The sequence below is a fragment of the Arvicanthis niloticus genome, chromosome 1 (genome assembly GCF_011762505.2).
Source record: "Arvicanthis niloticus isolate mArvNil1 chromosome 1, mArvNil1.pat.X, whole genome shotgun sequence".
Taxonomy (NCBI): Eukaryota; Metazoa; Chordata; class Mammalia; order Rodentia; family Muridae; genus Arvicanthis; species Arvicanthis niloticus.
The window spans coordinates 148,225,317-148,252,009 of NC_047658.1; the positions used below are offsets into that span (position 1 = coordinate 148,225,317).

At 46.5% G+C, this 26,693-nt stretch overlaps 1 protein-coding gene across 2 annotated transcripts in view; it reads right to left on the reverse strand.

Moving 5' to 3' along the window:
• Nucleotides 1-16,186: 16,186 nt before the first annotated feature.
• The window catches only part of Arhgap19 (Rho GTPase activating protein 19), a 38,260-nt gene continuing 27,753 nt past the window's right edge, over nucleotides 16,187-26,693 (reverse strand). The window contains exons 10-12 of one of the 2 annotated variants that reach the window (XM_034504206.2): nucleotides 23,156-23,266; nucleotides 22,332-22,410; nucleotides 16,187-19,607 (exon numbers count right to left, since the gene is read on the reverse strand). In XM_034504206.2, coding sequence (XP_034360097.1) covers nucleotides 19,597-19,607; nucleotides 22,332-22,410; nucleotides 23,156-23,266 — 201 coding nt within the window. In that variant the 3' untranslated portion in view covers nucleotides 16,187-19,596. The remainder of the gene's footprint in view (nucleotides 19,608-22,331; nucleotides 22,411-23,155; nucleotides 23,267-26,693) is intronic. The other variant, XM_076921156.1, reaches the window with a different exon arrangement.

Consider the following 26,693-nt stretch of genomic DNA (forward strand, 5'->3'; position numbering starts at 1 on the left):
CTCCCTCTCCCACCACCTCACTCTTTCTTTCTGTCAAGGCTCAGGATAGGGAGATTCCAAAGGTCTTGCTTTAAAGTCTCAGTGCGAGGGCTAGAGAGATGGCTCCTGGCTAAGAGCCTAAACCGTTCTTGCAGAGGACCCGAGTCCAGTTCCAGCACTGTCCCTCTCACCCCAGGGTAGCTGACCCCAGGGCCCTTTTCTGGCCTCCACAGGCACCTACACACATATACACATACACACACACACACACACACACACACACACACACACACATAATCAAAAAATTAAATAAAAATCTACCATCTTTGGGCAGAGGGGCAGGGACCAGGGTGTATGCCAGATAACAGAGTGTTTGCCTAGCATATAAGAGGCCCAGGGTGCCATCCACAGCAGGTGAGGCATATCTGTAAACCCAGCTCTCGGGAGCTGGAGGCAGGAGGATCTGTCATCCTTGTCTACATGGTAAGTTCTAGACAAGACTGGGCTGAGGGGGACTTAAGACTAGAACTTAAAGACTAGAACACTCCAGCATTCCTAGCTACACTCTGTGTGGGGTTGTTGGCTCATGCATGAGCTCAGGTGTGGATCCTGTTAGGTGGTTGTGGTTCCCAAGTGTCTTCCACCCCAGGTGGCTCAGGAAGGTGTGGCTCCGGCTCTGGGGAGAAGCAGAAGCACAGGATATTTGACTGAGTTCACTCTGCAGAGCCTGGCGTATGCTGCGGGGCTCTGCCCAAGAGTGGGGAGTTCTCACTCAGTCTGAAGTTCCACAGGGGTGCGGGCAGGGCTCTTGAGTGGACCCAGAGGCCGGTGGTCTCCATTCGGGGCTCCCAGATGCCACTGGGGGGCCACGGATGAACAGAGATTCAAGAGGAATGAGGGGAAAAAGAGAGGCCCCGACAGCACCTGCAGGAAGCACTCACTTGGCTTGATCAAGGCTCTGATAGTTTGGTTGAATTGGCAGTCCCCGTGGCTGGAACGCAGAGAAGTCCTCCACGGGAGATCAGACAACAGCTCGATGATAGTTGAGACCTTCTCCAGTTCCTCATGGCTGGTCCCCAAAAGACACGAAGAAGTCCATGGTTTTGCAAGATTTATTGTCATAGTGGAAGGTAGATGAATCTGGCTGTACCCCCATGAAACTCAGGGCAGACCTGAGTTACATAGGGAGGGAGGAGGGAGAAGGGTCTAAGAAAGAATGCTTAATTGGCTATGCCCTCTGGCCTTTAGGTATCTCATTAATATGGAAATCTCTTGAGGCTAAAGCCTGTAGTCACACCCTCTACCTATGCTGGGTGACACAAACTTCTTTGGGAGGGGCTGCATTGCCCTATGTGACTACAAGGTGCTGATCAATGGAGCCTGGAGTCTGGGAGCATGGTGAGAGAGGTGCCGTCCCTCACAGGCATGGACACCTGTTGGGTCTCTGGCTATCTCCAGCCAGTGCTCTACCAGACACCAAGCCATTCTTTCACGGTCCCACAGCTCTGTGTAACATTTTCTTGATTTATTTGTACTTAACTGTGCATCCACCATGAGCAAGCCCCGGGTAGCTAAAATGAGAAGTATGAACCTTGTGAAAATAAAAGACAAGTTTACCATCAGGCGTCCCACAGGGAGTCAGCACAAGCCATGAATAAAGAAGATATTAGTTCCAAAGGTCCAGGGCAAAGGTCACTGTTCAAGAACAACATTACCCTTCTGCACCTTCTAGGCACAAAGAACGGATCAGTGGACCAGGAGGTGGTCCAAGCCTTTTCTATTGAGTATAGATGGTCGATTTTGAGATGGCTACAGAAAACAGTAGAAGATTGGACATGGGTAGAATAAGACTGAGCAAACCCCAGAAAAGTCAAAGAAGAATTGAGGGATTAAAGAGTTAATTCAACTCTAAAAGAAACTAATGTCTGATAAAGTCACTGAAAAGAGAAAGGCTTCAGTGGGGGCATAGCTCAGAGGTGTATTTGTCTTCGAGATCCTGGGTTCCATCCTCAGCTGAGACTAGGGTCAGGGAGGGAGGGGGAGAAAGGGAAGAGGTAGGAGAAGGGAGGGATGGAGGAATGCTAGACAATGAGGTGCATGGTTATATTAGGTGTTCGATAGCCTACCTCAGAAGCAAAGTGCTCCTGGACAGCTCCATGTTTGCCTGGATCCCAGCATAATGATTGACGTATGTCAGAGACTGTTCAATTTGATGTAACCCGGGGTATGATGAGCAAGACTCACTTACCCCACTAGCCAAATTCACCCACCCTTGGTCTCAGCAAGTCCCTCTCCTGCAGTGCATCGGTAGGTGTGATTAAGTCCACCAAAGGATATGTAAAAGACTATTTATAGCAGCTTCACTCATTATCGCTCAAACTTGGGAGCAACCCACACGATCCACAGGACGACGTAAGTAAGCTGTGTTTCTGCCATACAGTGGAACAATGAGGGAAAACAAACCACCCTGCCACGTGAGTTAATTGCCCGGGCGTTAATTCGGAATGGGAAGCCAGAAACCAGTGCACATGCAGCTTTGTTCCATTTATATGAAATCTATGATATAAACATCGAGGGAAATGAATCTCATACCTGGAGTCTCACGGCTAGAGAAACTTAGGAAAAAGGAGGAGGACAGCCTGAGCTGTACAGTGAGTTCCAGGTTAGCCTGGACTATATGGAGTGAGGTTTTTTTTTTTTTTTTTTTTTTTTTTTTTTTTTTCCTCAAAAATAAAATAGAACAAAACAAGAACAGAGATAACAATTGCCTTTGAGATAAGGTGACTAAAGGAAGGGTGCAGGCGAGCATCTTGGGACTGGAAATGGCCAGGATTTATGAATACAGATGGATGTGCATACACGCACACATACACATTTACATATGGAAGTGTATATCAACTTATACATTTAAATGAGTGTACTTTATGAAGTTGTAAGAAGAGAATTATTTCTGTCCATGATGACAAACACAGAGCGAGGAAAGCCCCCACACCCCAGCCCACAGCGTCCCTAATTAATCAGCCTACCTCCATTGTGGAACTCAACCTCAGAATCAATTCAACCATCACTCCAAGCAGCTGTGCCTGGAGAAAGACCCGGCTGGCTTTCCCTTGTACATACCCAGCATGTGTATGGCATAACGACTCTCCAATGGACAGACTGCACATAAGGGAGGGTACCAGATTACACCAGGTGGCGACATCCTAGCCATCCCAGTTTGTACACTCTGATTTCACACAACAGAATCACTTGTCAATGCCTTTCTCTGAATGTGTCCTGTCAGTAAGCAACATGTGCCTGCGCCTTCCTCCATTAAGAAGTTTAACAGCAGGGTGCACTGTTGGCCTTGTTTATTTGGCTGCATTTTGAGGAGGCCCAGAATCCACTCCCTGACTCCTGAAAGCTTCCCTGAAATCCAGATTCAGGCCCCAGGAGGAAATGGCCTCTCAAGTGCAGCTTGGGAAGTAACACAGTAAGATCCTCGGAACACTGACCAGGAGGTAACTCAGCCCACAGGGATCCATGAGTCCAGAGCAGCACAGTTAGACTAGGCCGAGTCCACCCTGGACAAAGCAGGTTTGCTCCCCTGGTGGGGAGTGGAGAAGGGAGAGAGGGAAAGAGTGCCAAACTCTGTACAGGGACTGACACTTATTACCTGCCCAAGGTCTGCTGGTGTCCCTAATGCAACTGTGAGCAGAGCCACCAGCTTCTGGAGTGTTCTCAGTTCTGGTTAGAGGTCCTTCAGCTCACCCTTTACCTCTCAAGCTCTCCCACATTCACGGCCTCACAACAGCAAGGTCTGTGCAAGCCGGGAGATTTTCACTTTTCTTTGCTTTGGGTAAAGTCTCCAGCCTAGGCTGGCCTCAAACTCTCCACATAGCTGAGGTTGATCTTGAACTGCTAATCTCTTGCCTCTACCTCTTAGGTGCTGTTCAGGCAAGCACTACGACACCATTTATGCCACGCTGGTGAGAGAACCCAAGGTTTCAGGCACACTAGACAATGCTCTACTGGCTGGGCTACATCCCAAGCTTGTCCCATGTGCTCAGAAGGCACCCAGAAACATACCCTCTGTTACCACATGGTGATATTCAGGGGTTGGGGAGGCACCACGACAATGAGAAAGTCTATGGTGGAAAGTTGGGAGAGAAAGAGAAGAGGAATGGTCTGAGCTATGAAGAGAGCAGGAGCTAGAAACTCAAGGTTAGTTAAGGATGCCTGCAATGCTACCTGAGGCCACACTGAGGTCTAAGCCACCAAGGGCCATGTCTGAACCTGTGGCCCTGAAACAACAGGGGTCTGTCTCAATGCCCATGGCCCATGTTACCACCAAAAGCCATGCGGACGTCCCTGGTCTAGGCTGGTCTCCTGGTGCCATCTTGATGTCCCACAGAGTTAGCCTCTCCCCTCACTGGCTGAAGCATTTGGGAGAGCTGGCCCTGCACCTTGCCTGGGCAGCATGATAGAGCTTGCCTTGGTGGTGTGGGCGAGGGTGAATACCCTCTCCTGAGCGTGAGCTCAGGAGAGCTGGCCTGGAGAAAGAGAGTGGGTGGGGTGACCTGGCCCCAAGAGGGCATGCATGTGGGAGAGCCATTCTCATCCCTTGCCAGCTGCCCCAAGCAGGAGAACTGGCACTGCCACTCACCTGGGCAAAACAGGAGAGCTGGCCCCAAAGGTGTTGGAGCAGGAAAGCTGGTGGGTTGAACAAAACAGCCACCACCCAGGCCCAGACCCAGGGCTTTGTTTGGGTTGTTCCACCCTAACATCTGCCCCATCTATGAACTGCTAGGGCATGTGAAGGGGCCGGTCCTGTAGAAACCAAAGCTGCAGGACCTCCATGACTCTGGGCAACAACAGGCTATCTGAGAGGAGTCCCCGGTGAGCATCCAGTATTGATAGAGTAGCAGAAGCCAGAGGCCTCAAAACACACCAATAACTCACTGCAACGAACATTTGCAAGTAAAGCTGTTTGGGCAAAAGGGTACGGTGTGGCATACCATGACACACTGCAGCTTCCACAGAGACATGTTTTTAAATTTATTTTGTTGTTGTTCTTTGGTTTTGTTTTTTTTTTGGGGGGGGGGGAGTTGCAAGGGCCAAGAGTGCATATGGAGGAATAGGGAGTCAAGAGGGAGTGGGGTACATGATGTGAAATTTACAAAGAATCAAGAAAACGTTTTTTTAAAAGATGTTTTCTGTATTTTTATATTATACTATCATTTTTTTTAATTTTATTTATTTTATGTATGTGAGTACACTGTTGCTGTCTTTAGACATTACTAAAAAAGGGCATTGGATCCCATTACAGATGGTTGTGAGCCACCATGTGGTTGCTGGGAATTTAACTCAGGACCTCTGGAAGAGCAGTCAGTGCTCTTAACCACTGAGCCATCTCTCCAGCCCATTCCATAAGCATCTTAAGGATGAAAGGAGGTTGAGGATTTGAATCCACCACCATCCCCCTGGTAATCAAGTGGAAAGGTGACATAGACACTCCCAGATGCTGGAGAGCAGACTTCTTCTATACCTTTCTCAAGAACTCTTAATAGGTTCCCAGTCCTTTGTAACTTACTGGGAACAGTCCCTGTGGGCCCTCTGCTGTTTGACCACCTTTGCAGGTCCTTGACCTTCATAAAATCATTTTTGTTGCCCAGGTATGATGGTGTGGCCTTTGATTCCAGCACCGGGGAGTCAGAGGCAGGTGGATCTCTATGAATTCAAGGCCAGGTAGTCTACACAGCAAGTTTCCGGACAGCCAGAACTATAGAGAGAGACCCTGTCCATCAAAAAAAAAAAAAAATCATTTTATTGCCATTTACTAGGACTTCAAGAGAGTAAAGGTAGATTACCTCAACCAGCTACCATTATCCATAAGATTTGGGCTCTTCTATGTATTTTTATAAGCAATGGCTGTTTTAAGTAATATCATCTCGCCGGGCGGTGGTGGCGCACGCCTTTAATCCCAGCACTTGGGAGGCAGAGGCAGGAGGATTTCTGAGTTCGAGGCCAGCCTGGTCTACAGAGTGAGTTCCAGGACAGCCAGAACTACACAGAGAAACCCTGTCTCGAAAAACCCAAAAAAAAAAAAAAAAAAAAAAAAAAAGTAATATCATCTCATATAAAACTCATATATTCATATATATATATATATATATATATATATATATATATATATATATATCACAAGATAGGCCCCAGGTGGTGGGGGCATGTGTCTTTAATCCTAGTACTCAAGAGGCAGAGGCAGGGAGATGTTTTTGAGTTCTAGGCTACCCTAATCTACAAAGCCAGTTCCAAGACAGCCAGGGCTACACAGAGAAACCTTGTCTGGATACAAAACAAAACACCCCATAGCTAGGCACTGTGACACACAGTTGAGATCATAGTAGGCTGAGGCAAAGGGTGACAAGTTTCAAGCCATTGTGGACTATATAATGAAACCTGATTTAAAATACACACATGGGGCTGGAGAGATGACTCAGCAGTTAAAAGCATTGATTCCTCTTCCAGAGGTCCTGAGTTCAATTCCCAACAAGCACATGGTGGCTCACAATTGTCTGTAATGAGATCCGATGCCATCTCATCTCATCTCTTTAAAAAAAATAAAATGCACACCCAGAGAAAAACAGAGATATATCAATCACAAAATTTAGGATCCAGAGCAGGGAGGTGGCTCAGTGAATAAAAGTGTCTGATACACAAGTATAAAGACCTGAGTTCAAATCCTTAGCATCCACACAAGGATCCAGGTACGGAGACATTCAGCTGGGAGCTCAATGCCCACCAGTCTAGATGATGTGATAAGCCTCAGGGTCAGTGAGAGACTTTGGTGAAAGAGAATAAGGTAAAGAAGTGATTAAAGAAGACATCCCAACACCCTCTGGCCTCCACATGGATGGGCAAGCACACCCCATACATTACCCAGGCATATATGTACACACACGCAAGCTGGGGTGCCTTGGTTGGAACATGGCTTCTCTCCAATGGCCAATTGTCAAAGATCTTTTTGAAGCTAATTAACAAAAAGGGAATGATCAATTAGAACAACACTGTTTTGAAACCACCACTTAATTACTGAAGTATTAGCAACTGTGGCATCCCTCCTCTATCCCGCCACACACAGTAATAACACATGTCCCTCTTGATGAATGTCACCACCTCAAGTTGCAAAAAAAAAAAAAAAAATCAAAACCTGATTCCAATGAAGCCTCTGAAAATACGGGCAGAGGACATGCAGAGATCTCCATTAGAAACATTCATGATCAGGGGACGGCTACCAGCTGAAAGGCCCTGTGTTCTCCAACCTGCACTGAAGGGAGGCAGATCTGTGCATTAAGAAAGGCTTAAAAGACACATAAACTTAAAAGTGTGTAAATGCACAGCCACGTTCATAGCCGTGTCCTTTACAAGAGCCCAAGGAAGAAGCCTAGTGCCCAGAACGGATAAATGAAGCGTGGGATGCACGTGGTACAGCATGATGGACGTCCTGGCACATGGTACAGCATGGATGGACTCTTAAGGACATTGCACCAAGTGAAACAGCCACACAACAGCAAATAGAGTCACACGTGACAGCTCACACCGGCAACCACAGTGCTCGGGAGGTGGCTCTCTGTGAGTTCAAGGCCAACCTGGTCTATGTAACGAGTTTCAATCTGACAAGGTTACATAGTCTCGATTACACTGTCACTCTCCTTCTCTCCTTGCTAAGCAACCAACTTTGTTCAGTCCCCTCCCTAGCATCTTTCTCTTTTTTTTAATGATGTATCTTACTGTTATTTTTAATGTGTATGAGTGTTTTACTCAGTGTCTGCTGGATCACCATGTGCGTGTCTGGCACTCTTGGAGATCAGAAGAGCCCACTGGATTCCATGGAACTGAGGTTATGGACAGTTATAGGCTGCCACCATGTGGTTGTCGGGAATTGAACCTGGGTCCTCTGTCAGAACAAATGCTCCTGGCTGCTGAGCCATCTCTCCAGCCCCTGACATCTTTCTTGATTACTCTAAGCCAACCATGGTACTTCATTCTCCCACAATGCTCTCTGTTTAGGAAAGGGTGTGTGTGACTGTTCTAGACTTCGAGCCAGGTTTCCATGACTGCTGTAGACTAAAGCTTTCCTCACTCTTACTGTGGGACACAGGAACAAACCCTCCTCCTCAGGCTCACAGCAAGTCACATAACGATGCCCCAGAGAGCTGGGGCAGTCCTCTCATGACCCTGAGAAAGTGAATGGCATTCTGAGTGCCACAGAGCTGAAGACGAGGAAGCTGGGGGTTGGTGAGATGGTTCAGCAGGTAAAAGCACTTGATGCCAAGTCTGACAACCTGAGTTCCATGCCTGGAACCCATATCGGGACATAGCTGTCCTCTGACCCTACCCATGCTGTAGCTTGGACACACACTAACTCCTGCACAAAATAATAATCTTAAAAAAACAAGCTAAGACCCCAGTGACACTACCAAGTTTATAAATTCACTATCCTGTACCTGGGCCACCTCTGGCCTCTTGGGGCAGTGTGTAAAAACTTCATTTTTTAAAGCCCACCTGAGTGTCCTATTACTGATGACCAAAAGCCACCTACAAAACCAGGTGCTGAGCACTGTGAGATGCCAGACACCTGTCAGTCTCAGACCTTAGTGCCTTCCCATTACTCCCCAGCCCCCAGCCCAAGAGCTGGGAGGAAGTTCTCCGTGGGTTGAGGGTGGGGCATATGAGACCTGCAGGTGAAAAAGACTTGCCCTCACATACCAGGAATACAATGCAACAGGAGATAAAACTATGGCTTCTGGCCCTCTTTCTCCTTCACCAATAGCATGGGTATATGTGCCCACTGCCCATCACTTCTCAGACACAAGGTAAGGGCTCTCTGTGATTTCAAACCACAGAGCTCAGGGGATGAGTGTATCCAGGTACTTAGGCTCAGACAACCCTCCACTTCCCTCCAGGAACTCAGGCTCAGTCAACCCTCCACTTCCCCATCCAGGAATTCAGGCTCAGTCAATCCTCCACTTCCCATTTATCTTTGACTCTTTTCTTCTTTCTATAATGTGACTTTATGTTCTCAGCCAGCTGCCCCAGGAAGAAAGAATAATGGCCACCAGAAGCTCTGGTCTCATCACCAAGAGCCAAAAAGAACAGGGATTTCCTTCTTTTCCCCCATCTTGAGGTCCACTGGCTAAGCCTGGATCCTATACTGCCACCTCCGGCTAAGCATTGTGAGACAGAACCCAGAGTGTTGCTTCTGGGCTCTGTGGCCTAGGCAATGCAGCCTCCCTGTGATCCCTTGTGCCTAACCCCATGAGAAAGTCATAGGGACCATAGTTCTACTTCACTGGTTCCTTGAGATCATTCACTTATTCAGATAACACCTTAGTGCATACTTACTATACGCTGAGCATCAGTTACAGAACAGAACTAAGAGGCCACTTCCTGACCTTGTGAAGTGTTCAGTCTGGCTCTAATAAGATAGACAGACATTACACAAACAAGCATGAGGTGAAGAGAGAGAAAGAGACAGAGAGAGACAGAGAGAATAAAATAGCCATGGTGACTTATACCTACTAGTCCCAATACTCCAGGAGAGTCTAAGAGTTTAGGGACAGCCTGGGCTACATAGTGAGACTTTATCTAAAACAAACAAACAAAAAAAAGAGATATGTACAGCTACAGCACGTGTTGTGAAGGGAAAGTAAGATACCGACTGGAGAGGAAGGAGACCAGTTACAATGAGGAACACTACTGGGCTCTGTACCACATCAGCTCCAGCCAATGGTCTACCTTAGAGAGTGGTTGAAAGTGTGATGAACATACTCCTTGAGACAGCAGACATTTAGCCCATCAGAAAGCCCACATTGGCCCCAGAACCTTCCCGGGCTCAGAGTCAAGCCCTAAAAGAAAGAGAGTTATGTGCTGGGCAGTGGTGGTGCACGCCTTTAATTCTGGCACTTGGGAGGCAGAGGCAGGCGGATTTCTGAGTTCGAGGCTAGCCTGGTCTACAAAGCAAGTTCCAGGACAGCCAGGACTACACAGAGAAACCCTGTCTCAAAAAAGAAAAAAAAAAAAAAAAAGAAAAGAAAAAAAGAAAGAGAGTTGTGTGCTGGGCAGTGGTGGTGCACGCCTTTAATTCTGGCACTGGGGGCGGGGGGTGTTTGGGGACCCAGGTTGATCTCTGAATTTAAGACTAGGCTGGATAGACAGGATAGCCAGGGCTACACAGAGAAACCCTGTCTCAAAAATCGGGGGTGGGGGTGGGGGGTGGGGACCAGACAGAGAGACAGAGAGATAGAGAGACAGACAGAGACCAACAGAGACAGATAGAGATGGGCAGGCAGATGAACAGAGACAGAGAGATGGGAAATATTCAGTACCAAACAACTTTTCGTACTTTCTGTTTGCCTTTGCCAAGATCCCTTCTTGGCCAAAGATCCCCAAACATAAAGGGCAGCACCAGCCCAGCCCCTGGTGGCCAGACTTCATCACTTCCTGGTGACTAACTCTGGAGGGGCCATTTGCAAAACTCTCAGAAGCCAGCATGTAGCAGCATCTCTACCTACCAGAGGCCTCCCTGGCTCTCTTACACAGGTATACTGTTTTTTCTTCAGGGAAGAGGAACCAGTGAGGATCCTTTACCTGGAGGAGTGACCTTCTGCCACCAGTGGCTCATCCTCAGCTCTGCTCTCTAGCTGCAGTCTTCTCACCTCCTGCCACTGCTGTGGAAACGCTAAACAGAGCCCACCGTTGCTAAGCTCTCTCTCCTGAGTGTACAGGGTAGTCTGTCCTGAGTCTAACAGTGTCAACGGAAATGTGTGTGTCCCTATAGTCACCTTCCCCATCAGGACGAGAGCCACAAGACAGCAGAGCTGCAGTCAACCCCAAGAATGAGATAGTAACTTAACAGTGAGGGGAGCCCTCCTGAATCCAGCCTTCAGTTTCTGTGGCTGGAACAGTGAGGCCTCAGGTCCATGCGGTAGCCTGTAAAACAGCTCTGATTTCCCCGGCCAACCAGTGCCACCACTCCAGCAGCCAGTTTCACGGCACCCTCAAGGCTGCTTCTAGGATAGGGTCAAATTAGTAAATTTGCATAAGCACCAGATCTGTTGCTGACTGTGGGTGACTCTGAGATGAGATCCCTGGTCAGAAACATGTTGTGTGGGACAGCATGTTGGTGACACAGGCGTACCATGAACACACAGATGGGCTGGCAGAAGTATTTCAGAAGGGATGGTAAATAAACACCTCTCACTAGGACAAATCATGCTCCCTCCATGGTGGAAGGGGTCCAGTGTGACCAACCTGCCAGCAGATGGCTGGCTGAGTGGTCCCCCTCCCCAGAACCACCTGTGAGGCATTTTCCTCCCTCCAGTCATTCAGCACTCTTCTGATGCCTCCTCTGGCCCAGCAGCAACAGATATGTCTTCAACCTAGAACGGGCACAGCCAGAGCCAGGTGCTCAGGCTCAGAAGTTTGTCTGCACACTGAGCTGGCTGTGACTGCCACCACCTCAAGAGACAGTGCTGTGAGAAAGCACTGGACGCCGAGGCTGAGCGACCAGCCTCCACACTTAGGCCCACCACCAGCACTCCTGCAACAGAAAGGACTTTCCCTCTGCAGAATGTTTCCTCGTTCTTGATATAAAATGGAAATATGAGGGTGGCAGGGGCCAGCGAGGACTCGCAATCTGATGGGAGGGCCGCTTCCCTCCAGAATGGGTAACAAGAAAGGCTCTCTCAAACATTCAGCTCATAGCCGAGGCTCCTTCACAGCATCGCAGGCCTTTATTTCTTTAACTGAAGAAAATGTCCGTCACAAGAAACGCTTTTCACTTGCTAAGTTCTAAAAAGGTATTAGTTATGATCCAGCAAGACGGACGGCTCAGCAGGTCAAGGTGCTCGCTGCCAAGGGGACGACCTCCGGTCACTCCCCATCCACAGGGCGGAAGGAGACAACTGGCTCCACCAGGCTGTCCTCTGGACATCCACATACATGTCAAGGTGTGGTGTGCATGCACCCGCACGAACACTCACAAGCACTCACTTACACACGCGCATGCGTTCGCACACGCACACACATATAAAGAAATATAATTTGAAAATGGCTAGTTACTGTGTGGAGGACAGCAGGTTTCACTGTGACGTTTACACACACACATATCCTTATACTCTGTTCATGCTTGCCCTCCCTCACCGCTCCCCCCCTCCCCGTTAGTCACCTCAGTTGGTTCCTTTGCTCCCCTAAAACAACTCCCCTTGTGTTCTCTACTGTGAAAGCTTTAAATGTGAACATTTAATTTGTTACCTTTTAGTAAAGTGACTTCTACATGGGGATTCGCCTGTAGGACAGTAGGAAACTGATGTGAGTTTTTATCAGAGTGTGTGTGTGTGTATATGTGTGTGTGTGTGTCCCATGTGGAGGTCAGAGGACAACTTGTAGGACTGAGTCCCCTCCTTCACCTGGTATGACAACTCATCTGCTCTAGACTAAATTTTTATCCAACTCACTTCACTTCTGTGTAAAATAAGCCAAAGACGGGAAGATTTAAGGGCCACCTCCACCCTTTCTACACCTTACTGCCTAATGCGTTGAGTGGAAGGTCACTTCCGCCACCTAGTGGCCAAAATGGTGATTACAGGCACACTGGACCACTTTCTGCCTGAAGGCAACATGTAGTTAGTTAGTTGAGTGGACACTAGAAATTAAATATGGGCTTTCTGACTTAAGATATAATGTCTGTGCAAATGTATGTTATGTCTTGAAGACTTGGTGTGTGGAAAAAAGTTAAAAACATCTAACACAACAAGTTCTGCTGACTTTTGACAATGGGAGGCGGAGGAAGTATCGGAGACCATAAGAAGGCAGGCCAGGACGGACTGCACCAGAGGTCTGCCTGGGTGAGAAGTTCTCAGTGTAGCACCCTCACTGTGTGATGTACGATGTAAAACAAAGTGGGTGCTCCTCCCCGTCAAGGCTAAGGGCTAGCATGGTCTGCCGTACCCGTTCTCTTCTTTCCTTCTTTACTAAGCACCAATTGGTCAGAATCCCTCATAGTGGGAGACTGGCTCAATTCAGGCCTCCTGCTCATAACTCCTCTATGCCAACTGTGCTTAGGGCACATGGCACAGCTCACAGCTAGACTTCCTCAGTGGCCCCCATGTCACCCTACCCACACTCTTCCTCCCAGAGAGCCTTCTTTCCCTCAGATAGCCTTCAATCAGCCCTGCCACAGGATACAAAGCTGCCACCCCTGCATCCACATGTGAGGATAGCATCTTCTGTGGAGGCCAGAGGAGGGCTCAGTTCACCTGGAACTGGAGTTACAGACAGTTGTGAAGTGCCATGTGGGTGCTAGGAATGGAACCACCACCATGCCTGGCCATCAGTTATTATTAGCATGCTAGAGTTCACATGTCCAGCATGAATGAAAATGAAAAGAGGTTTGCTTCATATAATGTATAATGGATTTGACACCAGTACAATGCAGAGTTTATTCTGGTCCTCAATGACCCATAAATTCAAACATAATACACAAGCCATGTCCTGCACTATACATTGTATGAAACAAACCTCTTTTCTAAGATGTTAAAAATTGGCTGGGCATGGTGGTGCACACCTTTAATCCCAGCATTCAGAAGGCAGAGGCAGGTGGAGCTCTGTGAGTTCAAGGCCAGCCTGGTCCACATAGCAAGTTCTAGGACAGCTGGGACTACATAGAGACTCTGTCTCAGAGAGAGAGAGACAGAGACAGAGACAGAGAGACAGAGAGACAGAGAGAGAGAGAAGCAGCTGAATGAGACCTCTAACCTTCCTTCTAGAAGCTTCTGAGGCTGAGGACTGTAAGCATGAGGAGCAGATTCCTGCACAGCCCTTTACACAGACTGAAGCAAATCAAAGGATTTCCTTCATGGAGCACAGACTCTTACTCTCAGGTTGATATTCCCTCACAGCAGCAACTGCTCATGGGTATAGCAAAACCATGTGAAGACCAAACTGGACAGATCCGAAGAAAATGCTGTTTCCACAGTGGACTTCTGCAGTCCCACCAACAGGTCAGGTCACAGGACACATACAGAGAGCATCCATAGACCTGAAGCATCCTGAAAGCCCATCAGGATCTCTCTAGCTTACTGTGTACACAGAGGCTGGACATCTGCATCCTGCTTGAACAAGCTTCACTCTGCCCCTGTGAGACAGGGCTCTCACAGAGCCTGGAACACACCATTTTTCCAGCAAGATCCACCTGTCTGCCTATCCCACCTCAGCACTGAGATTACAAGTTCCCAAGTCCACAGCAGCTTTTTCGTAGGTGCAGGGGATCTGAACTCAGTGCCTGCTGTTTGCCCAGTAAGCATTCTTACGCACCGGCCCTCACCCCTGACCCCTACCTCCTGCTTCCATCTGCTCCTCTGATGCTTACAGTTAAGGTACTTACATTTGTGACTCATTTTTTAACATACAATATCATGCTTGTAATATATGCAGCTATGGGCAATGAATGTTTCAAATAAGAGACTGTGTAACATAAAAGTGTCACAGAGCTGAAACTGCCAGGGCCTAGGGAAGTCATAACTGTTATCCACAGAGTAGTATGTTATTTATGAATTACTGCTGATGCTGGTAGAAAACAATCTACTTTGCCACCAGCCGTACAAAAGGGTAACCCACACAATTATGAACAGTACACACTGGCCCTGGTTGTAAACAGCCATGTTACTGAGTTACTGTTCACCACGCTATACTTTTTATCATTATTTTAGGGAGGACTCCTCTACTATTAAAAAAAAAATTTTTTTTTCTGCAAAGCAGCATGGTACACTAAGCCAGGCGCATGCTCACATTCTATCTCCTGTGCCTCCTGAGACCACATGTGTAAGTACACTCTATGAAGCCACACAACAGCAAGACTGTATAATGGTGCACTTCTCAGAACAAATTCTTATTTTGGTTTTGGTTTGCTTGGCTTGGTTTTTTTCCAATACAGGGTTTCTCTGTGTAGTCTTGGTTGTCCAAGAACTACCTCTGTACACCAGACTGGCCTCAAACTCACAAAGATTAGCCAGCCTCTGCCTCCCTGCCACCCAGCTCTCAGAATGTACTCTTGTCAATAAACAATGCATGCCTATTTCATATAATATTTTTATCTCAGGTTATTTCTGCCCCCTCTGAGCCACTGCCACAGATACGGATCATAAAATGTGATGACTTCGACTGTCTCAAGTACAGACTTAAGTCTGCAATTGCCATGGCCGCTATGTGTCCAGAGTGCCCCGGTTGTGACCATGTGAACAACTGAAGTCTTCCGAGTTACTCTGAAGCTCTTTTACAGCACACTGGCTGTGGACTCTTCACTCTTCTGGCCTGTGATGGCTTCCTTTCTTTCTCTTTTGCCCACAGATGTGGTTTAACTGAATTAATCATTCCTTAATACCAACCCACAAAGAGTAAAGACAACCTAAAAGAGAGTTGGGTGTCCTTTGTAAAACAGAGTCTTTTGGGGGCACACAGCCCAAGTGCCACCTCCACACAATATGGAATAACTCAGAACAAGGCAGCAACTTAGACAACCTGCACTCCTCAAGGAATGGGGCCACCTATCCCAAGGCTCAAAGTTGTTGTTTTAGATGTGTTTGTTTTGGTTTAGAGAGACAAGTCCTGGCTGTCCTGGAACTCACTATGTAGACCAGCCTGACCTCAACCTCACATAGATTCACCTACCTCTGCTTCCCAAGTGCTAGGATTAAAGGTGTGTGCTATCATGCCCAGCCTCAGCCTTGTTTTGTTTTGAAAGGATCTTGTTTATGTAGTCTAGACTGGCCTCAACTCACCCCTAGTACTCTGCCTCCCAAGTACTAGAATTAGAAATGTGCTATGGTGGATTTCTGAGTTTGAGGCCAGCCTGGTCTACAGAGTGAGTTCCAAGACAGCCAGGACTACACAGAGAAACCCTGTCTTGAAAAAGAAAGAAAGAAAGAAAGAAAGAAAGAAAGAAAGAAAGAAAGAAAGAAAGAAAGAAAGGAAGGAAGGAAGGGAGTGCTATCTCATCTAAATTTCCATCAGTCAAAGTCCCACTCATCCTGAACCCACCCACATACCCTCCCCCATTAGACAATAAACCAGTGAAGAGCCCTTGGCAGAGTGTCACATTCCTTAGGACAAGACACTACCTCTCTTCAAAGCAACATGAGCCAAGAGACCAGTCAGAAACCACAAATATGAAACAGAAAAAATTTAATTTCAGAGTATTACATGAATATAAAAAACAATATTGTTTCTTTACAATTACATATATATATATATATATATGCAAAATAATAAAAAATAACAAATAGGTACAACCTTCTCCTAAGAAACCTTTTGGGGGTCGAGTGAGTGAGCGAGTGAGCCTTGCTGAAAGGCCTTAGGTGAGAGAACTCCTTCTCTAAAGCACACTGGACCAAGCATGTCAGGGGCATGCTCAAAAGCTCTTCAGCACGGGCTATGGCCTCACGAACTCCAGTTTCCATGGTGACAAAGCACTCAAGCTATTATTTCTCTTCCATCTCCTCACTGGCCTACCTCCATCAACTGCACACAGCTCTCACGTTCCCCGGGAGTCTGCCCTCAGGCTGCCAGGCACTAAGGTCACTCAAAAGCTCCATCTTAGGAAGTCACATCCTCTCCAAATTCTAGGACACTCCTGTTGGTTTAGCTCTGGATCCTCACTCACTTCAGACTACAGACTCCGGGGTGTAGGAGAGCAGGAATGATGCTGTCTCCAGGGGAAAACGATGTCACAGAGAACAGACCTCAGTGCACAGCCTGTCAGTCAGCATCTTGTGCTGCCTCATCTCCAGGGTGCTTTTTCAGCAATCCTGACTCTAGGAGGACCTTCAGAGTATAGCACGTTCTGTGTGAATGGACAACTGTGGGCTCCCTCGGGACCCATCAGCTGTACTTCTACAATGTTCTGGCACTCAGGTACAAGCAATGCTGCCTCCCAACTGTTCCCTACACAGTGCATGTGTGATGAGGAATGTGGGCAGGAGGACAGGTGGGGACGGGTTCACACCTGATCACTGATCTCAGTGAGAAAATCCACTTCTGTGAAATGTCAGAGAAATGGCCCACAGCCTCTATCCATTTACCTAGTGCAGATAGCTGTCTCTTCAGACTTGGGACCCTCTGGCAACAATAACCACTCGACACTTTGACACATCATCAAAGCCTATGACAACCCCAGAAAGAAAAGAAAGGTTCTGTCAAAGAGATTGCTCCAACATGGAAAATAAATACAATAAACATCCTTTAAGACACAGGTCAGCTGGACAGTGGCCACTCATGTCTTTAATCCCAACTCTGGGGAGGCAGAGACAGGAAAACTCTGAATTCAAGGCCAGCCTGGTCTACAGAGTGAGTTTCAGGACAGTCAGGGCTACACAGAAAAACCTCTGTCTCAAACAAAAGGTTAAAAACATTTGTTAAATACTGGCTCAAAAACAGCAACTGTACTCCTTGTCAGAAGGGCAACACAACAGCAACACCTGTCACCTTCTGTGACAGTGGTGGAGCTTTTGTCTGAGTTTCCCAGAAGATACCACAGGTTAGAACAGCCACATATTACAAGACACGGAAGGTTATGCTTTTCCTCAAGTTTATTCTGCACTGGATCACAGCTTCTATAAGAAAAAAATGACCTAAAATACCCTTAAAGCAAGTAATGACTATCCAATAAATAAATAAAATATACATTCCCAAATACAGGTGGTAACTAACTGCCCAAGAGGCCAGCTAGAGAGAGCACATGCACAGGGCACTCCTCTCTCACCACCCTCGACCAGACCACCCCTGGGCATTGCTTCCATTTGCCCACACTCGCCTCCTCAGTCCCACTCTCTCTCTCTCTCTTTCTCTCTCGCTCGCTCAGAGTATAGAGCTCCTGGATGCGTCAAGGCACTGCTTGGCTAGCTCTGCATAGTGCTACATTACAGCATGGTGGAACACTGAAAGCAAGCTCCATGCTGAGGACAGCGTCTCTGATTTGCTATTACAAAAGGGATTTCTGTTTGACCTCACTATATACCTGGCACGAGAAATTTATTTTAAAAAGAAAAGAACCTTTTTCTTAGTAACAACACCACCAGAAAGAGTCAAAAACCTAGACAAATGAATTTGCTAATAAAGACCCTTAAGGATGACCTACAACTGCTTTAGAGAAAGAAACTTAAAAGTCATTATAGATTGCATACCTCCATGCTCCCAAATTATCCAGCTAGAAGGGCAAATATCACATTCTCCTTCAGCATGGCTGTGAGGACAACAAGACAGTGTAGTATGGAGAGAGGGCAGACAGACAGACAGACAGATAACTTCAGCCTTCATCTTAGCAATGACACTGTTCAACTGTCTATCATCAGCCTGGAACCGTATTTTGCTGGGTAGCTGGTTCCCCACAGGAGGGTGAGCATGGTTGCACATTTCCACAGATCCAGGCCCACACCTCGACATCTTCAACTGCCACCTGCGGCTCACTAGACAGTGGCTCAACATACTTCATCACTTCCTGTACCCATCCGGACAAGGAGATGAGCAGGGACACACCACAAGTGCTTCCTGTGGAAAGGACCCTGCAGAGACTGTCACACATGCCTTTCCTGATTCCAAGCTGCTCTCAGGAGACAGGTGAGCAGCACATTTGATCCCTAGGAACCTGTGACAGGATCGTGACAGGATCCTACCGAAGCCAACCAGCCCCTCCTGGGCCAACTTCAGTTTCCACTATATGCACACTGCAGCAAGCTCTATGAAGCACATCACAAACAACATTTGCCAAGTGACAGTAACCAAGCACAGAGTGTTGCAGTGGCACCAGCCAGGTTCTAGGTGAAAGGATGATAATGAAGGAAGCAAGGTAACAACCGCACAGCCATCTCACATCATAAGGGGAAGACAGAGGTATGGGGTGCAGCTTAGTAACTGAGATCTGTTAAATACACTGTACTGAACTCTTTCTCATTGGCAGGTCAAATCCTCTATATTAGACACAAGAATAATAGATTGTCTAGGAAAGCTGTAAATTCTTTGAACACAAAAATAAAGAGATTTCTCAAGCTCAAAATAAAAATGGGTCAAAGGAATTTAACTTGTAATTTGCTTAATTATCCATCAAAATAATGGCTTTTAAAACAAGTAAATAACCAAGCAGTTACTCAATACTAACAACACAGAGGAAAGCCTCAAATACCAGTTAATAATAATAACAATCCACTAAGACCTACAGTACTTTTAAAAAATATTACTAGCAATTAAACACAAAATCTTCTATTTGAAGAAACAGAACTGACCTGAGCACATTGAGTAAGAGCAGCTGGCCCTGCCTACCTGCTGCACTGTGTAAGCTGCTCAGGCAGCTAGTGGCTTCCTGACATTAAAAACAAACACAGAGTGTAGCACTTGCTCAGAGGCACAGTGTCAGAGACATCCAGTGAGTGGGTTAGAGGTATTAGTCGTGTCAGGGTTTGAGTTGGCTTTCACAAGTCAAAATGCAGCAAGCAAGCTGCAAGTCCAAATTTCACTGAAAACAGAAATAACACTTGTCCCACCGAAGAGAAACTTCACTGTGAAGAGCAGAAGTAAGTAGAGCCTTCAAAAGAATCCTAGGTTAAAAGAGAAACAAGACAATTAGACATGCTTTAAAACATTCTTTTTTTTTTTAAATACCCACCTAAAAGCTACAGAATCTACACTTAGTGTTCTCTCCAAATTTATGATTAAATAATTTGAGAGTGTGACCCTCTACCAAATAAACATCATCTACACTGTTTTGTTAACTCTTCTTACTGTCCGTAACAGTCTCCACTTTGTTACCCCAGGTCCTTGTGTATATTTTCTCATCTATCCTACACGGGAGGTAGTATGCTGTCACGTCACAGATTTGGAATGTGTAGCCCACAGAAGTTCACCTGGCCCAGCAGCTACTGCACACTAAAATGGAGAACTGACCCAAGCTTAAGGGAATAGAGAGCTCGTGCTGTTAGCAGCACTACCCTTTACTAAAACCAAGCCGCTAACAAAGAGAAAGCAAAAGGGATGTAGGTGGGTGGGTGTGCAAGTGTGTGTTGGAGGGACTAGGGTTGTAGGTGGGTGGTGGGTGTGCAAATGTGTGTTGGCGGGACTAGGGACTGAACCCAGGGCACTGCATATGCTAGGCAAGTACTGGAACACTGATATGATTTGTTCCTAACCAGGACATCTTGCTTTGCCTCCTAGAACCAGATGCAGGGAAACAACAACACAGATGAAGTAAATAACATAAATCATAGTCAAGGTCCAGACTTCAGTAGTGTTGACAAGAGTTCAACAGAAACTTATTGTCTGGCTGTGTTAGGCAGACAAGGCTTCAGGGTGCGGGGGGAAGGGGGGGCCAGCCAGACTTTAAAGAATTAGGAAGATCTGACTGCTGAAAATAATGCCCCTTGATGAGGAGGTGCTCCGTCATGTGTTCTCATCTCAGGTGATTTTGCCCTGAATCCTCCAGGGACACTGGTACACCTGGAGGAACTCTCAGATGTCACAATTGAGGGAAGGATGCTAGTGGCATCTGCTGGGTCAAAGCTGCTAGACATTATATAATGTACAGGACAGCTCCACACAGAGAATTCTAAGGAGCCTGTGCTGAGCATATGTCTCCACCATGCTACTGATGGTGACGGGACACTGCACTATCTTCTCCTGAGAGTATTTTCAACATCAGTGTTGAGAATAGCCAGGAGTCCATCCACTGTCCTGTAAGAGAGGCAGCCAGGCTCTGAGCTGCATGCCTGGAGGCTAGAGAGTTCAGAGCTGAAGGTGCCATTTGGGAGTGATCTGTGGAGGCAGAACAAGGTGCTGAGAGGGTGAAATACAGGAGAGAAGAGTAGTGAACTTAAACTCCATCAGCCAGAAACAAGCCAGCTATGGCAATCCCACACAATGCCTAAAACCTCAGCTACTCAGGAGGCAAAAGTGAAAAGACTGAAAGCTTAATGCCAATCTGAAAACCTGAGAGAATTCATGTCTCAAAAAAGAAAGGAAGTTAACAAAGCCTTTTTAAGAAAGGAGGGGTCTGCCTCAGAGTGTAGCTCAATCTAGAGCCTTTGTGAAGTACTGAATCAATCCCCATCACCACAAAAATAAAAGTAAACAGAAGAGAGGGAGGGAGGCAGGCAGGGAGGAAGGAAAGGAGGGAGGGAGGGAGGGAGGGACTGGCAGACACAAACCCAGAGTAAAACAGGAAAGACGGAAGAGGAAGACAAGAGCGGCATGTCCTCAGGACAGGACAGGTGGAGGAGGGGTGTTCTGACACAGACAGGATGCCATCCTCATCCACCAGAAGGTGTTGCACTGCAGCAAGCCTCTACTCTCCTGAAGAAATCTGCTTCTTTCTTTCCAAGCAGAGTTGACAAAACGGAGAGACATGATTTTCTGCTTCTCTTTAAAGATGAATGTAACAAAAGTCTAACAATACAAAACAGATATTCTTCAAAAAATAAATAAACCTCATACTTTGCGTTTAAAAAGAAATTTTCAAAAGTGTTTTTTAAAAAACATTTAAAAAGAAACCTTTGGATAGGAATAACTCACATACCGGGCTTGCTGCAATAGCACAACTCTGTGCAAACGAAAGCAGGAAGAGAAGGGAGTGTGATCATTCATCAAAGTAAAAAGAAAGAAACCACACGATAGCCTAATTTTCTGGAAGAGAAGACAGACTCATCACAATGACCTTGCTGTCCCTGGGAGGGACCCAAGGCCACACAAGTGTGCTCTACCACTGAGCTGCACGTCTACATGAGCCCTTTCCACTGCGGACACACAGAATAGCAACTGAACTTGCAGAGACCCTCCTGCCGTCCGTCCCTCCTGAGAGCTGGGATTTCAGTTGAGCGGACCCACGGCTGCTCACAGCGGCTTTTTAACAGAAAAGCTCAGAACAACCCATGATAACAATCCTCTGAACTAAATAGCTTCAAAACTATGCAGACATGATCCCCAGCGTCTTCTACGACTACTCAAGCCTGCAGAGAAGAGAAACATGACTTTCCTGAGTGTCTTCTCAGCATGGACTTTCTCAGGCTCACATTTGTACCTGTGCCATCTTGTTTAACATTGTTCTTAAGACAGTTGATATGTGGTGGGTTCTGTCTGTCCACAGCAGGAGTCAGTGAGTGTTTGGAACTCTGTCTCTCGGCACCTGAAGGCAGTGCTAAGTAGACTAATAAGCATCCAAATCTCCATGACTACAAGTATACCACCTTGGACATCGCAAATGGGAAAACTGCTGACCAAGACACAGGATAGAAGCCCGGGCAGTTCAGGGCAGAAGTGGCTCCAATGAGTACCTTTTCTTCCCTCTTTCTTCGCCTCAGACCATTTCAATCTCATTGGTGTCACTGTGACAGCTGGAGAGCCAGAGAAGAACTGCAACGAGAAAACTGTATGGTGGCTTAGATGGTCAGACGTAAGTGTTCCTTTACTGACAGAGGTCATGCCTCCATGCTAACTGGCTATGGGCAGCTTAATGCAGTAACCTAGCATACTTTGAAGGACTGTCCACAGGTAATACAGAGCCAGGGAGGGCTGGCTTAAATGCTAACCTGCCCTATGACATTTCTGCAGCATTTGTTGACAGCTATCGGGCTGTACTTGTAACTAGCTTTGCTGGCTAGAGTCATCTGGGGAGAGGGACCCTCAATTGAGATAATGTCTCCATCAGCCTGGCCTGCAGGCAAGCGTGTAGGGCATAGTCTTGATTAAAGACTGATTCGGGAGGACACAGGCACTGTAAGGGTGCCTCCCGGGCAGACAGCCTTAGGTTCTACAACACAAAAACAAACAAACCCAAGCTTAGAGTCGTGGGGAGCACGTCAGTAAGCAGTGCTCTCCAGGCCTCCGCTTCACAATGACTTCCCTCCATAAGGAACTGTAAGCTGTAAGGAAATAAACCCTTTCCTTCCTGAGTTGTGCCCAGTGTTTATCACAGCAACAGAAGCAAACCAATCCACATGCTTCATCTTTCCTGAACTCAAAACATGCTGGATGGTCTGTGTAAACCTACTGAAAGGGCTATGAGCACTGCTGACTGACCCAGACAATCAGAGCAGAGCAAGTGCCGGTCTGTCGGCCTCCTTCCCAGACAGACAGACAGACAAATGTATGCTCTTACCAAGTTCGTATTTTCTTTGCTGGCTTTCTTCAGTTCCCCCATGGCCACAGACTCTGGAGCAGGAGAACTGTTTTTCTTTTCTGAAGTCATCTGACTGCCCAGGACTTTGCGCTGATTTAGGAACAGAAAATATTTTTTAAGAGCATTTATTATTTTGTAGGTGTCTGGCTTTCAAAACTATGACTTCCTCAGTTAGGAAAAAAAAAAAAAAAAAAAAACTCAGCAGCATCCTGATAACTTCTGTATAGACTGAAACCATGTCATGTAAGGGAGGAGAAGGCATATAGCAAACACCAAGAATGACTGTTTCTCTGGGTGATTTAAACTACCTAATATTAGCTAATAAAAACAGTACATCTGTGAGCAGGAAGGATCCCCATCACTCTTGAGGGTTGGGCTTTTTTGGAAGATGTGGGGAGCCGACAGAAGGCGGCTATCATCCTTGCAGCCATCTTGAGCCGTATACCTTGAAAAGAGACTTGATTACATCAGCCTGCAACAGCTGAGCACACTCTGATAACATCTTGTTTTAGATACCCAGGGTCTTCCCTTGGATGTGTGAGACTTAAAGGTGTGTGACTTAAGGGCGTGACTTAGAGATCAGATTTAGAGACAAAGCCTAAGGGCATGACTTAAAGGTGTGGCTTAGAGGCGTGGCTTAAAAGTGAGACATATAAAAGGCGAGAGGCAGACAGAAGAAAGCAACAGATTATTAGGCACTCAGAAGTACAACTTGGAACTAGGAATTAGGTTAGAGAGTACAACTTGGAGTACAACTTGGAGTTAGTTATTAGGCATTAGGTAGCAGGCACTTGGAGAAAGAACTTGGATTAGACATTAGGCACTTAGCACTTGGAGAAAGAACTTGGAACTTGGAGGCACTAGGGACTAGGAACTCAAGACTTGGGACTTGGAGAGAAGAGAGACTGAAGAATAAACAGGATTGAATCACACTCTGTCTGGTCTCCATTCTTCGAGTCCATCCTCACTCTCTCTCTTGCTGAACCCTGACCGGCAGACTGGAGCAGCTTGGGGCAGTGGGAGCTTTAACAGTTTAGCCCCCAAGGCTTTTGGCAGTGCGGGTTCCAACATTGATAGAGCAGTCTGAGACATTTTGGACCCCAAACGTGGGGTAGAGCAGTTCTCAACATTTCTGGCCCCCAAGTGTGGGGCAGCTCGGCTCGCAACAGGAAGAATGGGTGTGGTTTCTCTGCCAGCTGTTAAGGGTCCTTCTCCTCCTCACTAAGGGAACCACAGACTGGGTCTCCTCTGGGATTCTGTTTCTCTGTCCTTCCTCACACAGGACTAATAAATGTGCAGAAACTAAGAGTTCCTAATACAGCTACAAAAGGCCCCAGGCCTTCCCAGGATGGTCACATGACCACAGACACACAGAGCATGACTACAAGGCCTTCTGAAGAGCCAGATGATGATGTGAGCCGCTGCAGCAGAGGACAGTGATGGCTCCATCTTAGAGAAGCCTCCCTTTCCCTGCAGAATAAGTCTGAAACAAGAACACTGTCAAAAATAAAACACCAAAAAAATTAAGCAGAACTAAAGACCTAAAGCATTAACCTCTGCATTATAACTAACAACAGCAGGGCCAGGTATTTACATGACACACTCTAGAAGAAAACCATCTTCCCAAACAAGAGGTCAATGCAGGACCCACTGTAAGACACCCTCTGTAAAACTGGGGGAAAGCAAATCTCTAAAGGTTTCTTTTTTAAGATTTTTTTTTTATTTAGTGTGTGTGTGTATGCACATGTGTGTGTGTGTGTGTGTGTGTGTGTGTGAGAGAGAGAGAGAGAGAGAGAGAGAGAGAGAGAGAAAAGAGAGAGAGAGAAAAGAGAGAGAGAGAAAAGAGAGAGAAAGAATATGAGTATAGGTACCTACAGAGGACAGCAGCATCAGATCCCCTGGACTGAAGTTACAGGCCATTGTAAGATGCCAAATATGGGTGCTGGGAACTAAACTCTGGTCCTCTATATAAAAACTGCTGAGCCATGTCTCTACCTCCCAAAAGTTTTAATTTTTAAAAGACCTAAAAATCAAATAGATTTTTTTAAAAGAAGCCAAATAGCTAAAACACACACACAAAAATGCTAGAAAAATAAGGCCTGTATATCCCCCCTTCAGGAGGCAGGAATCACTTGAGAATGCTGAACTGGGAATGCCAGAAATCGTGGTGATTAACTATAAAGCTTCCAGCAAATTTTTCTTTTCTTTTTTTTTTTTTTTTTTTTTTTTTTTTTTGGTTTCTCTGTGTAGCCCTGGCTGTCCTGGAACTCACTCAGTAGACCAGGCTGGCCTCGAACTCAGAAATCCGCCTGCCTCTGCCTCCGAAGTGCTGGGATTAAAGGCGTGCACCACCACTGCCCGGCTTCCAGCAAATTTTCAAAAGGGCATTCTGAGTTAGACCTGGCATGCACAAAGCCCCAGAACCACTAACAAATAAAAACAGTACTGAACTACTTCACTGCAGAGCTACTGAGCGAAGGGCCTATATCCTCTATCAGTGCAAACATCCCATTTACAATGAAACTGCCTTGCCCCTATGCTTTTATAAGTTTGCTCTTACAGCATCTGTGTTTGGAGCTGTTCTGGGCTTGGAATGTGGCTTGATGGCAGAGTGCCTGCTCACATTTATGAGGCCCTGTGTTCAGCTGATAGTGACATAAAAAAAGAAAAATATACCATTGTAAAATGTTCTATCCTTATAACTTCTGAAGTTCTAGGTATCCCCTTAGTGAAGAGGTGAGTGATAGCCAAACAAACAGCAACCTACATTTCAAGCACTACCTGCCAATCCACCTCAAAGCACAACAGAGAACCACACGCATCCAAGAACAATTAAAAAGAAACAGAGATCCTGTCTCAAAAAAAAAAAAAAAAAAAGCAATTACAATCATGCTTAGCACCTTATCCACTTCAGTATCCACTTCAGTGGCTTTGCTAAAGTGCCAGAGTCATCACTGAAGCAGCTCACCCATCCACTGCTCCTCCTAAACAAGAGATGATGCCCTCCCCATTCCCTCCGCATTCCCTCCGTACACCTGGCCACTGCTCATCACTAGTGACTTTAACCACTTTAGTTCCTCAAATGAGCAGAACTGTACGACATTTACCTTTGTGACTGACTTTAGATTGAATTTAGCATGTTCTTCAGGGCCCGCTGTGATGAGGAGTATGTTAGACTTTCCTTCCTTTTTAAGGATAGGAAATCCTCCTCTCTCGCAACACTTCTCGTATGCAATCCTTCAACGGGCAGCTAGACTCCTTCAACCTTTAGACTGCTCACTGTAAATAATGCTTCCATGGACACCCTTCAGATAACTTGCTGTGAGGAGCCTCTAGGCAGCCCGAGCAGGTAAGCATGGCTCTAGCAGGCCTTGCCCTTCTCTCTCATCCCCTTTGCCTTGTTAAAACCATTAGATCACATTCCTAAAACTAGTCACTAAGGTCTGTTTCCTTACTTGGTCACTTCTTCCCCTTGAGGCTGACTACCAAGGTCCAGCTATCAAAGTATTGAAACAAT